This window comes from Nuphar pumila, chromosome 7 (assembly GCF_984573655.1).
Source record: "Nuphar pumila chromosome 7, dmNupPumi1.hap1.1, whole genome shotgun sequence".
NCBI classification, from domain to species: Eukaryota; Viridiplantae; Streptophyta; class Magnoliopsida; order Nymphaeales; family Nymphaeaceae; genus Nuphar; species Nuphar pumila.
The window spans coordinates 32,293,576-32,306,858 of record NC_143255.1 but is presented as its reverse complement, the minus strand read 5'-3'; the positions used below and the strand labels follow the sequence as shown (position 1 = coordinate 32,306,858).

At 38.2% G+C, this 13,283-nt stretch overlaps 2 protein-coding genes across 3 annotated transcripts in view; both read right to left on the bottom strand.

Annotated features, from left to right (window-relative positions):
* Positions 1–4,016: 4,016 nt before the first annotated feature.
* On the bottom strand, positions 4,017–5,963 carry LOC149831799 (uncharacterized). Its single transcript, XM_090012241.1, has 3 exons — positions 5,797–5,963; positions 4,990–5,599; positions 4,017–4,320 (listed from the first exon to the last, which is right to left on the bottom strand). The coding sequence occupies exons 1-2, from the start codon at positions 5,949–5,951 to the stop codon at positions 5,209–5,211; spliced, it is 546 nt and encodes a 181-aa protein (XP_089868367.1). The 5' UTR covers positions 5,952–5,963; the 3' UTR covers positions 4,017–4,320; positions 4,990–5,208.
* Positions 5,964–9,900: 3,937 nt separating this feature from the next.
* LOC149831798 (brefeldin A-inhibited guanine nucleotide-exchange protein 5-like) overlaps positions 9,901–13,283 on the bottom strand; it is a 54,513-nt gene continuing 51,130 nt past the window's right edge. For both annotated transcript variants that reach the window (XM_090014145.1, XM_090014146.1), the window contains 4 exons: positions 12,702–12,838; positions 12,088–12,409; positions 11,639–11,734; positions 9,901–10,339 (listed from right to left, as the gene is read on the bottom strand). In XM_090014145.1, the coding sequence (XP_089870271.1) occupies positions 10,277–10,339; positions 11,639–11,734; positions 12,088–12,409; positions 12,702–12,838 (618 nt within the window). In that variant the 3' untranslated portion in view covers positions 9,901–10,276. The remainder of the gene's footprint in view (positions 10,340–11,638; positions 11,735–12,087; positions 12,410–12,701; positions 12,839–13,283) is intronic.

Below are 13,283 nucleotides of genomic sequence, written 5' to 3'. Positions count from 1 at the left end.
AGATCCATATAATGTTAGATAGTTTCAGATATGGATCTGGCACCCTTTGGGTCAAGATCCAAGATTTCATTTATAGTAGGATAAATAAATAATAATAATAAATAATAGTTATAACTATAGTAATATTGATAATATAACCTCTAGATATATTATATATATAAAGAGTTAGATTAGGAGTTTTTATTTCATTAGGAAAATAGAACTCTTTCTAATTCTAGAAGCCTCCTTAGTGGGGAGTCCTATTTATGTTATAATAAGGGGGTGTGAGCCCTTTCTCTCAATCATGATTTTGAGAGAGTGGGAGAAAGTTGATTTCAGAAAAAAAATACAAAAAGAGAGAGGTTGTACCATGGGTAAAAGAGAGAGAGAGAGAGAGAGAGAGAGAGACCCTCTCCAATGTTTATCCTTCTTCTTTTTATTCATCTTTGTTCTTCACAATTGGAACCACAGCGAATAAGGTATGGGTTTCTTTCTTAAACCGATAGCTAAAAGGGATTTTTGCATGGGTCATTCAAACTTAGGTTGGGATCAAATATAAAATCTGTGGTTTTTGTTTTATTAAAAAGAAATTGATAGAATTTGTAATAACAGCAAAGAAAAACTTGTATTTCCTTGTTTGGAATATGTTTTCTCGAAAATCTGTACGAATTTGAAGTTTGCGGGATTTTAAACTGACATTGTTGTTTTGTTGGGTTCACGCTATGTTTTAAACACCCTTTTCAAATATGTATGATTTCTTTTTTATTTTGTACATGTAAATAGATCTGAATGGTTTTTATTAATTGTGCATATGTATGTAAATTGGTATAGTCATGATTAACTAAATATTGGATGGGGATCAGTATGGTTTTTTTATTATTCATATGGGTCAGAATCTACTGCTAAAACTGGTATAGAAATATAGAGAACAATCTTGTGTATTGATTTCCTTTTATTCACGTGAACCTATAACCTGTAAATCCATGTTAAATCTGGATTTTTGCTAGTCATGCATAATGGGTATTCTTGTTGGAATTTAAATCAGACTTGTAAATTTGTTTTGGTCAACTGAATCTACATGTTATTAGTCATGTGTATCGGTATTTTTAACATCGAGAAATTTGTAGTTTTATAGAATCTGCATTATTATTTGAAAAAAAAAATGTGTCTTCTTTTATTTCAATTTTGTATTTAATAAGTTCAAATTCTAATTCTAAAACTGCATATCGAATGATTTTATATGTCTGTGGACCCATCAGCAATACAAGCATTTTAAGACAAATTCAAGACAGATTCTTGTATTAGCCAATATATATATATATATATATATATATATATATATATATATATATATATATATATATATATTCAAAGTTGTAATTAATATCTTCTAAACTTTTTGGTATTTTGATTTCTTGACTAATGATATGATCATGTATACAATGCATGTGTTCCTATATATAAAATGATTTAGCCCATGTTTAGTATATAAATTCAATTATGTGTTAATTATGTTGTTAATGTGATTTTAGTGTATTGATTTTCATGCTTTAAAATTTTGATTACAGTTTTATGTGTAAAATTTGCTTTCTCTAACCTTAGAAAATCATTTAGAAAACAGATTTTTTTAAGAGGTTTTGAAAATATTAAAAATATGATTTAATTAAATCTGGTTCTAAAAGCAAGTTTGACATGTTATAAAAATCGAATTTCTTGTATGCCATAAAATATGATTTCTGGCATGTAAAAGAAATTTGTTTGGAAATCAAATTGAAATCTGAATTTTTAGTTGCCTATAACTCTGATCCCCATTAGAAAGTGTTACAACTGATCTACCTTGGATAGTTAGTCAATCTTAGGATAATATATGTTGAATTTGAATGGTTATAAATGTTTTGTATTTTTGCTTGAATATGCATTGATGATATACCTCGAACACCAATTTGATTATCTATGTGTGATTGATGTTCACTAAAATTTGTAATGTTATTTAAATCTTATTAAAATGTATAGTGGTTATGTGTGAACCATTGATGGGCCTTTGGAGGCTAAGAGCATGTATTATTCATGAAGTAGTAAATAGTAAATGCATTGCAAAATGATTTTGGTATTGTTTTTTAATTAATTATATTGTTGAATTGATAGGGCAAGGGCCCAAATTTGTTATTACATGATGCTTTTCATAACTATTAATTAATTAAGATTGATAAAAGAGACCAAATTGTGTAATAATTTTTCTTTCATGGTGTCCCTCTGAAAGGATGAGAACCATGGATGGCAGTCATGGGAGAGCGTGAAGATACTAAACACCGTGTGCATTTATTTTATCCAATAACCCGATGTGTGGTTCATGTTTTCAGCCACAATTGTAGAAAGCTTTCACTCCTTTGTCTGGAGTGGTGTTGTTAGATTTAGTTGTAGTTATTGGTATACTAAGAAAGTGATGTCAATGGATGTCTATTTTCTTGTCGTCTTGACATTAGGTGATGATTCTTGATTGATGGTGATGATTATTGATGTTGGTCGATGAATATGTGTAAAACCCAGTAATAAAAATATTGTGTTAAGCTACCAATAAAAACTGCCTTGAGCCTCAAAAAATTGGCTCATTTTTTAGTATCTGCGAGTTTTAAGTGATAATTAAATTATGTGCATTAAGTAGGGACATGCATGCAAAAGCAATACTCATAATTGAACTTAAAAAGTCATTCATGTATATCACATTGGTTCATGTATTCCTAAATGTTTAATTTTGCATGAAATTATTGATTATTTTGTTTGAATTGCTTATATTGCAAGTGTATTTTAAATATATGAGTCTAAAACTTATGTTTAATTTGATTTATGCTGATTTTTTATACTGTTGGATTTTGAGAGGGTCTTATACGAGAACTTCAGTTTTTACCTGTTTTAAAATATCTTTTTCAAGTATTGAGGCATAATAATAGAGGGAACAGCTTGTTGGAGGGAGCGAGGGTTATGATGTGGTGGCTCGGGTTCTGATTGGTTTAGGAAATTTTTGTTTTTTATAACTATGTGAACCCTCAATGAGGACTATTTAATTTAAATAAATTCAATTTCAATTCATGGTTTGATTTATCATATGTCTTAAACTGTTGTTGGGTTGTATATATTAAATCTGTAATGTGCCCTAGGTCCTTGGGATCGATATTTTCTATAATATTTAAAAAAAACTTTGTATTTTTGAGAGGTTATTTTGGGGTCATTAGAGCGTCGTTTGTTTTCCAACCCTAAAATCATTGTGATTCTTAGTAAGGACACTTTTTTGAAGCAAGAAAATCTCGAAAAGAAAATTTTGCCTATGATAAGTTTTGATAAGATATTTTTTTAAATAAAAAATTTTCACTCGTTTGAATAGCATGAAAAATATAAAGTAGAAAATCTTGAACAAAAAGAGAGGAGGAAGTGGTGGCGGTGGAGTTCTCGGGCGTGGTTTTTCTAAAGGTAGGTGGTGGTAGTGGTGAGATAGATGGTATTGATGGTGGTGTAGCTTAGCAGGTGTTGTTTTTCAAAATGTGAGTGATGGATGGTGGTGATTGATGGTGGGGAGGGTGGTTTTTTGAGAGGTGGGTATAGTACATCATGGTTTTAGGCTACCAGAAGAATTCTGGCCAAGACCAGCGTGACTAGGTCTCAGAATTTTTTTTATGACGTGCAACCCTTGCCAAAGGGAGAAAGACCCCGGGTGGGGCCCACTATCCCATTTTGAAAGTGGTTTTTCCTTTTTCCATTAAAAAAAACATTACCGAAATGCCGGAGAAAGTGATCGAAACCAAGTCTTTTAAGTTCTCTGTTTGTAGTTGCCCAACTTCCAAAAATTCTGACGTATCCTCTTGTCTCGTTCACTCCGCTTCGTCCCCATCCTTTGTCCCTTTCGTAGTGAAGAAAATCGGAAAGCAAATAAAAAAAAATGAAAAAGAAACGGTGCAATTCGAGCTGACCCCTTACGCGCGTGTATTGCGTCTTTATCGTTTTGTTGATTCTTCTTTTCCGTTTTCTTTGCAGACCTTTTCGCGTATCCGTAGCGTGAGTTTTGCTTCTCTTCTGTTCGTCTGTTCTCCTTATTTCTAATTGCAAAATATTCTCGCCAGATATACCTGTGTGTGGTTGCTCTTTTTCAACGAAACCATTGGATTCTCTCTTACCATCTAAATTGTTGAGATCCCCTCTCACACGGATCGGGAGATTCTGAATGCACCCTTGTGATCGTTTCTGTCCACAAGGACGGGAAATCAAGACTTGCAGATGTGTTTTGGCGTCATCCGAATCAGTTGGATCGCGTTTTCTCATGAAAAAATTTGTTTTTTTATGCTTGAATATCTATAAAAACTTTAAACTGTTAATTCTCAAGCCTTGAAAAACACTGTTTATATATGGTAATTGATGGTCCAGGAGCTAGTTCCTATAAAACCAAGAAGGCAGATCAAATCTTAATTGTCGGACTTTTAAAAAATACAGAAGGATCTGTTAAAAACTCTGTTCAAACAAAAGTTCATGTATTTTCAGTTAACAGTAGATTCTTAGCAAATTCACCATGCCAAATATATCTACATGTTGGATTTGCAAAAATATCAAAAATGACTTGTTCTCACATTAGTTTTTCCGTTTCTAGTTCTCATATTTTACTCTCTCTCTCTCTCTCTCTCTCTCTCTCTCTCTCTCTCTCTCTCTCTCTATATATATATATATATATATATATATATATATATATATATATATATATATATATATATAGATAGATAGATAGATAGAGAGAGAGAGAGAGAGTGGTAGCTGTCTACCACTTGACCTATTGCCACTTTACTGCAAGCAAAAGAGTGATTTTAGGTTATTTTTTGCAAAATCTGACTATACAGATGTGTTGGGCATGATAGATTTGCTAGAAAACAACAGTTAGATCAATGTTTTTTTATAAAAAACATAATTTTTAAGTCTTGAATATTTATGAAAATTTTATACCGTCAGCTTTTAAATCTCATAAAAACCTACCATTGTGTCAGGAATCTCTCTCTGCCGGCACCAGTGGCGTCGTCGCGATCTGTAAATGCCAAGGGGCATTAATTCGTGGGGAATTGCCTGATTTTTCTTCGATTTTGATTTACACAGAAAGGAAAAGAGCTTGTCCACACAGATTGCTTCCTTGATGTCCACTAGGACTAAAATTACAGAAGACAAAAAAAAAGAGAAAATTACAAAAAAAAAGGTTTTTCAGCACAGAACGTCAGCAAGGAGCTTGTATCGACGGCCGATGACCTTGGAGGAGGAGTTGCAGTTCATCTTCCTCCACCGATCCAGAGGCTTGTGCTTCCTCTGGTGGTGGGGCGGATGGCTCGCCGACATCTTCAGGCCGCCGGATTTCTGGCTTTCGACCGGCCGCTTATCGCCGGAGGCAGGGGAGTCTCCGTCTCTACTCCAATCACCGCTCTTCCCGTCAGCGGACCCTGTCAAATCGGTGCTCTCAGCCGGTACGGACTGAGCGATCTCCAGCAGGAAATCGAAGACCTTGCGCCGCTTGCCCGTTCGCTTCTCCTCGTCGTGGAGGCACCACTCGCACTTCCACCGGTCCAAGTCTATCCGGGGATAAAGCCTGCTGCAATACCTGAAACAGCCAACCACCCATGACTCTCTCTCACGCATACACACAAGGAGAAAGAAAAATGAAAACCGAAACAAGGAGGGGGATTCTGATAGATCTCCCAGTTTGTCGACTATCGATGGCAGAAAAATGAGCGGCCTGATTACGAGAGACAAAGGGGGATATAGATTTAAAGAGAGTGATGCTGGAGGATAACTCACGAGTGCTGTAGCCGGAACCCGCAATTCCGGCAGAGGAGGAGGTCTTTCGGGAAACCGATGTCTCCACAGATGCTGCACTCCGCCTTTGATGGTGGTTGTTGTGTTGGTACCGATGGCGAGGCACAGTCGGTGCGTTTCTCCGGGTCGTCCGCCATGCGCAATTCCGGTCTAGAGAGAGGGAGAAAGGTAGAGAGAGAGTCAGGCGACGATCGGCCTTTTATATAAAGGTGGAAATTGGGAGTGGCCTGAAACACAATTTGCAATAAAAAAAATAGAAAAATTAAAAAAAAAAAAACAAACAAACAGGAAGAGGGAGAGGCCGGCCCCACCAACTAGCCGAAGCCAATAAAAGATAAAAATAAAATAAACAATAAAATTTTGAAAGAGACAGAAGGGACATGCCATGGTTCACCACGTGGCATTATGATATTGAGGTTTTAGTGGGTGACGTGGCAAATGGTCTAACGGTCGACCTTAGCTGTGGGAAAAGTTAGCTGCCCCTCGAAACCAACGTTGGCTAGCGGCGGCCGTGGTTTTGGAAAGTTATAAAGAGGATGAGATCAACACCTATAATAAATTGACTTGGGAGTCGTCGCTTACTTCATGCTACGGATGTCAATGAATCGAATTTTATTCTATATTTGACAGAATTCGATTCCTCATTGTTGTATTTGGTAAACCAAAAGCATATTCGGTTGTAATCGGATACAGATATGGTTTTGAGTTTTTGCTATTGAATTCAACAGATATCCAAATTTAACGGATATCTGAATCCGCCCTGTTTGGAAACTAGTAGCTGGGATGGGAAGTTGCATTTCAGGAAGTGGCAGTTGCCTACCACTTCAGCCGTCAATTTCATGCTTGAGGCCCTGTTTGGAATCTAGGCGTCGGAGGTAGTCGGAGGTAGCTGGAGTGAGAAGTAAAAAATACCATGTGCAAAAGTTGTTTGGGATGGATGCAGTTGTAGGAAATGATGGAACTCAGGTGTTATTTGATGACACCTTCAGTTCCACAATTGGCTTCCCACTTAGGTGAGGTGGTAGTTGCCAAATACCACACCGGTGCCTACTCTGAAGACCTTCCCAATGCTCTTTCACTATTAATTTCAGCTTTTCAACTGTATTCTAAACAACTCCATAAGTGGAAGTGGTAAATCCTCAGTTGTACCGTTCCACTTACCCAAACAACCATGTGGATTTGCTAAAACCATAAATTTTGAGGATTCAGTAACTGCATCCTTAGCTACCACTGACTGGAAGATTACAAACAGGGCCTGAGTGTAAATAAAATGCCACTTCCCCAAATTCCCATCCCTGCTACCAGTTTCCAAACAGCCACCAGGTAGTAGCTTGACCAACTTTTTGCCAAATGCATTAACTCCTATCCCAGTTTTTAGATTCCCAACAGGCCCTAAAAAGAGCAGATCTGACATGAGTTTTTCACTATCTGAATCTGAATCAGTTTAGCTAACATGAGATTTAGTTAATTATGGTATTTGGCAACATCTGATCCGCATCCAAACCCTTTACATCCCTACTCCATACTCAGACGCTCTTTCCACCCTTTTTGTTCATGCAGCAACAGCCAAAGTCTATCTGAGAATACGCTAGAAGATGCCTCCTGGCTAGGCTCGAGGTTTCCCATGTTAAATGTGGGGGGAAAAACGTGAGCCAAACTGAACAGGGCTTGTTCGGGCTCGGCTCCTTTTCAGCCATGTAGTGTTCGGGAACAGCTCGTGCCAGTCGAGTCGAGCCGAGCTCAACTCATATGGTCTTGAGCAAAATGAACCGAGCCTGAGCTGGCTAACCTAAATAAAATAAAATACAAAGGGTTTATAGTGAAAATGGGACCCTAGACCTATTGGAGGCAAGTATACTTAACCAACTAGTTAAGCTAACATGTTTTTTTTTTACATGTATGATACGTATATTTTATATAATCTACCTAAAAGAGCTGATCTGAAACAGACAGCCCTTGTTCATGCTCGACTCACCCATCTATCACAAATGGGCTCGTCATCCAGATCAACAAAACATGAACGAGCTTGGGACAAGCCAAGACATGAGCTTTGTAGTTCGTATTCCATCCCTATGCACAAACCTCATTCTGTGCCATGTTCGTTTTATTCTTTATTTTACTCCAAGCAAGCGATCGCATTATGTCTTTGTTTTGCATAAAAATAGAAATGAACGAGCGCACATCTTCACCGTCCATTGGTCCTTGTGTAAATTGTGAACGGTATCATTTGATCTGCTCTCGAACAACCTCATCCAAAGGGATGGGCGAGTCACTATGCTAGTCCGGGTCTTTACGTGGCCATGAGTTCGTTAGATGTGTTGCATCCAAGGTCTCCAGTCTGATCCGGCCTGGGCAGTACAGCAGACAGGTGAGATGAACAATAGTAACACCATACAATGAGACATACGACCATGTCACTTAACGGTCAGATTCTTATTGCTCGTGTATGTTTGGAAGGCGTACGGAAAAGGGGAAAGACCCCACGCCCACATTGCCTTGTTTCCCGCAGCTTAACGTGCCAAGTGCGTCCTAGTTCTGCCTCAGACTCTGCCCACGAGTCGGATCTGGTGATACGTCGAAACAAAAATTTTGCGTTTTGAAATCACCGCTGTTTGTGGCTTTCATTACCACCATTCATTGTGCAAACAGTAGAAGCAGGATCAGGTGCAATCACATTGCACAAATGCAATGCTGGACCTGATCACCCTCTATCTTCTGTCGTAAGCCTGCCAAAGTGGGACCCAGATGGAGGGTGATCAAGTGCGGCCGCACATTGCATTTGTGCATTGTGATTGCACCTGATCTCAACCCACAAACAGTAGGGTTCACCAAAAGTTGCTCATGTCATCATTACACAAATATAGGCGGCAATGAAGGATAAGTTTTGGTATATCGCCTGATCCTACCTCCCTCTGGCTTGATGATGTTTGGATCAAACATGTGTGCACCACCAAATGGGTCACTCGGTGCCTCATGAGCGTCGGGCCAACATCTCGTCTTCCACAGCGAGCACGGATCAGGTGAAAACACACTCTACACAAAATCTGTGCCACTGCACCTGGTAGCCCTCCATCTTTGGGATACAGCCTGTTTAGCTGTGGGGGGCAACAGCAGATGGAGGTGGCCATATACAGCAGCATACATTTTTGTGTGCAATGTGATTGCACTGATCCCCATTCTTCCACGGCTTATGACCGCAAAAGTCTCTCTCTCTCTCATAAGTAAACCAATGAAGGAAAATATATCTATTGGATCGAGTAAAACATTGTTTTGTAAGGCAACAATGAAATGCTAACACAAGACATCGCTTATGCCCTCTTAGGCATACAAGGCAACCAGTACGTCTACTAGAACCCCTCCATTTTAGAAGCCACCTTTTGAAGCTTAAGCATGCACGGACCCCTCAACGACTTTATCTTTCCAAGCTCTGTCCATTAGTGAAGTACAGGAAAGGAGGTATGAACATACCCAGATATAGGAAAATGACTGGACATGAAAAACCTCTCAAAAGCCAGTTCATTGAACTACCTCAAGTCTAGGGGACGCAAACAAATCGGATCTAGATCAGTTAAATATATAGAAAAGTCAGATCCAGATCAGGTCGGAACAGCCTGCATACGACGTCATGGTTCAAAAGCATCTTGATGGTTATAGCTTTATCTTCACTGCTACAGCAAACATTGACAAGATACTATGGTGTTTCCCATAAGGGCTCCACGGATCTGACTAGGCAGATCATCTTAAAGACATCATGAGTTCGATACCAGGGGTGTGTGTCACACCCCTTGCCTTATGGCCAAAGGCGCAAGCTCCCGGGTGGGCAAAGGGGTTTTAACCATTTGAGATTTGGCCATACAGCAGAGTCAATCTCTCCCGGGCAACACCACCTGAACCAACATGGTTTCCCCTTGATAAATATCAAAAAAAAAAAAAACGGCATTGCACGGCAACCGAGACTTCAAAGAATATTCAGCTCACTTGAACTGATTTGAGTGTGCTGTCTAATGGCAAAACAATGAAATCGCATGGGAGAATTCCAAGTATGGACATTGAGTAACAAAACGGCCATCTGACGATGGCATTGAATGCCAGACAGAGTCCCATTATCAATTCATCGTACACCCCATGTACCATACATGCACATATCATGCTACATACCTGCATTTTTTATCCAGCCGACCATCTTGAACTCTTATAGATCACTAACCTGAAACCTAACTAATTCACCAAAATCTGAAAGGCAAACATCCATTTCTGAGATGTGGGTTCGCCAGTTTAATATACAGAGGTCAAAAGAAACTGCATCCTAATAAAAGACTGATACATCGAACCAGGCATAACCAGTTTTCCCCCATGAAATTATACAAAGATTACAATCGCCCCTATCAGGTTCCGTCTGTCCAACCCCATCAATCTTGTATACAGGTCGAACATTGTTGGCAAGCCAATAAATGAGATGAAGTCAAGGCAGCAGAGACGTCAATTGTGTACTGAAGAGATCACCCAAAGCTCGCCTAATGTCCATCTGGGGAAAAGAAAGAAAGAGATTAAGAACAAGGCAAACATGCTCAGCTTTCCCCACAATGTTTTGTGACTGTTTGCAGTCATGCGGTCGGAACGAAAAAGTAACATAACAAGAAGACAAGCAGGGTATATGCTGCCTGGTTTTGCCCGGTGCCATACCTTTTGGTTCCCAAAAGTTATAGAGTTCAACGGTGCATAAATAATAGTGGTTTATGCCATGATTGTGCACATAAGCAAGAAATTAAGCACATAAAGAACAATCAACAGCAGTAATATCCATGGTTTAAAAACTCACCGGGTTGACCCGGTGACTCGATTGACTCGGCCCGGATCGCCCAGTCACCGGGTCAAAACCAGGTGTGACCCAGCTTTAGCAAAACTTGACCGAGTCATGCCATGACTCGGCCCAAGTTATGGGCGAGTCAAACAAGTCATGGAATATATTTTATATATAATTACATATATTATATGAAATATAATACAAATATTATGTATATTATATATAAAAATATGATTATGCATGTATTAATATAATTCTACATTAAATCTATTATAAAAATATCATATATTGTATATTATATAAAATATATTGATAAAATACTACAAAATATAGATAATATATACATATATTTATATATTTTATATAAAATAAAAATTAACATGACCCGGCCAAGTCACGAGTCACTCAAGGACAAGCAGAGTGACGAGTCACCAGGTTTTAAAACACTGGTAATATCACCTGTGCCTCAACAATGAAGAACTAATCCTAAATGAAGAACTATGTTATGAAATTAAGAAATCATACAGTTCTCTCATAAAATACACTTGCTGCACGGATGCACATAAAACACGGATGGGAGAGTAAAAAGGAGAAATGGATTTCTTATGGAACTTGGTCAATGAATAGATGTTTATTTCTCACTTTAGTCATTCAATAAACAAATGACAGGCCACTGCACATCATTACTGATAGTGCAGACACATATCAAGAAGCGCCATCAGAACTGTTGACCTATTCTCAGCATCGGTGGGCATCAGTATGTTGCTTCTACCTCATTGCATTGAGAAGCAACTAAGTGAAAAGGCTTGATTTCCCAATAATTCCCCAACACTTCTACTGTAAGAATGTGGACAAACACCTACTTCAATTTGGCCAAATAAATAAACACAATTTTGTATAATAAGCCCTGAAGCAGGCGAAGGATATAGGATTAATGCTTATCAACAATACTGGTCACAAAAGAAGGGAGAGAAAACAGCATCCATAGTGGTCGCATTTTGCATAAACATGAAGATTTACCTGATCGCAGCACACAAGTCTAGTGATCAATGGGTAGAACTCTCTCAGGTGCTTTCTGAGTATCTGACTGTTCATAACACACATCCCTTTTAAGACCTGCAGAAACCAAATTATTTAGCAACTTTGAACTAGAAGAAACATATTTACAACAATAAAGTGGCACCTTCCATAACCTAAAGACAATTGCCATAGCACATTGTCCACCACACAGATTACTAACAATGCAACATATTGCTGTATCCAGATGATGGGACAGAATGATTGGAAAGGCAGTGCATAAATTGTTAATCAATGCTGAATTATTCATTCTTGACAATTACTATGGTTAAATGTTCCTACTTCCAAGTTACTCATGCCAGCTGAAGGCTCTGGTAAAACCTACATTAGGTCATCAAGACATACTAGAGATATTAAAAAACCCTAAAAAACACAAAATCTATGCTCAATACCTTGACAATAACAGGAGACCGGAGCTCAATAACGCGGTGAATGTCCACATTAGCAGCCTCCCCTGCACTGGATTGCAAGTCTGATACTTCTTTCAGTATCTGGCCACAGAATGAAACTAACTTCCCTTCTGCTAAATCTCTCAGCTTCTCTTCTGATTCAAATCCAATGTCATCCAAATCATCTGCTCGATTGTTGGTAAGGGAAGCATTACACAAAACCTGCTTCCGACCATCAAAATTGATTGTAGAGGTTGCTTTGTGTAAAATATCCAAATAAATGTCAGTTCCAGCTATTTCTTGCCGAAGAAGATTTATGGGTGGTCTGGAAAAACATGAAATAATCAATGTAAGATAGTGCTTGAAGATTCAAATACCCAATTTTGGGTAGGATAACCCAACATCCATGATGATAAAAAATGCAGTGGAATAGAGACTCAGCCAGAGTCAATGGAGAAAAGAGAAGAATAGAATGTCTCACTATATTACAACTCTACCCACTAAGACAATGATCTCTGCTACATTTGCGTACCTCAGTTTTGGACTCAATAATTCCCATGGCAAGTCTCTTAGACCATGGTGTGCTATCAAAACTGACAGAACATTGTGCAACTTACCTTTCTGAAGGCATCTGATGCATACGCATCCTAAGGTTGGCAAACGAATTATATTGGGCAGCAAAGTCCAAAACAGACAACAAAATGTCTATAATGGTAATTTTTTGTGGGGCCTTCAACTTACTCCAGTATTTCCTCTGCAAGTGTAAAAGAAACATGGTTACAGTTGAGAAGAAACAACAGAATACACAAATAAAAGTCTGTATAAAGGATATTCTCATGGAAAGAAGCAACTGCAGCTTGCTGGGTGTTGGACATTCACAAAAAGAACTCCCAGTTTCTAGTGAAATATCTAACAAACAACATTTAAGAGTAGCAACCCTTTGAATGACATAACTAGATATTAATCAAATTCAATAACGATGTTGAATATCTTAACAACATAGCTTTAGGCCGTGCTATCATGCCGATCTCATCAAAAAGCAAGGGTCCTCCAGTAGATCAAGAATCTCCTTCTCCAGCAAGCAGAAACCCAACAAAAACTGGGATGCAAACTTCTTCCCAAATACATTAAATCCCGCCCTCTATTTTCGCTGACCATGCAATAGTGCATTTGGTACTATTGACAGCATTATGTTATTA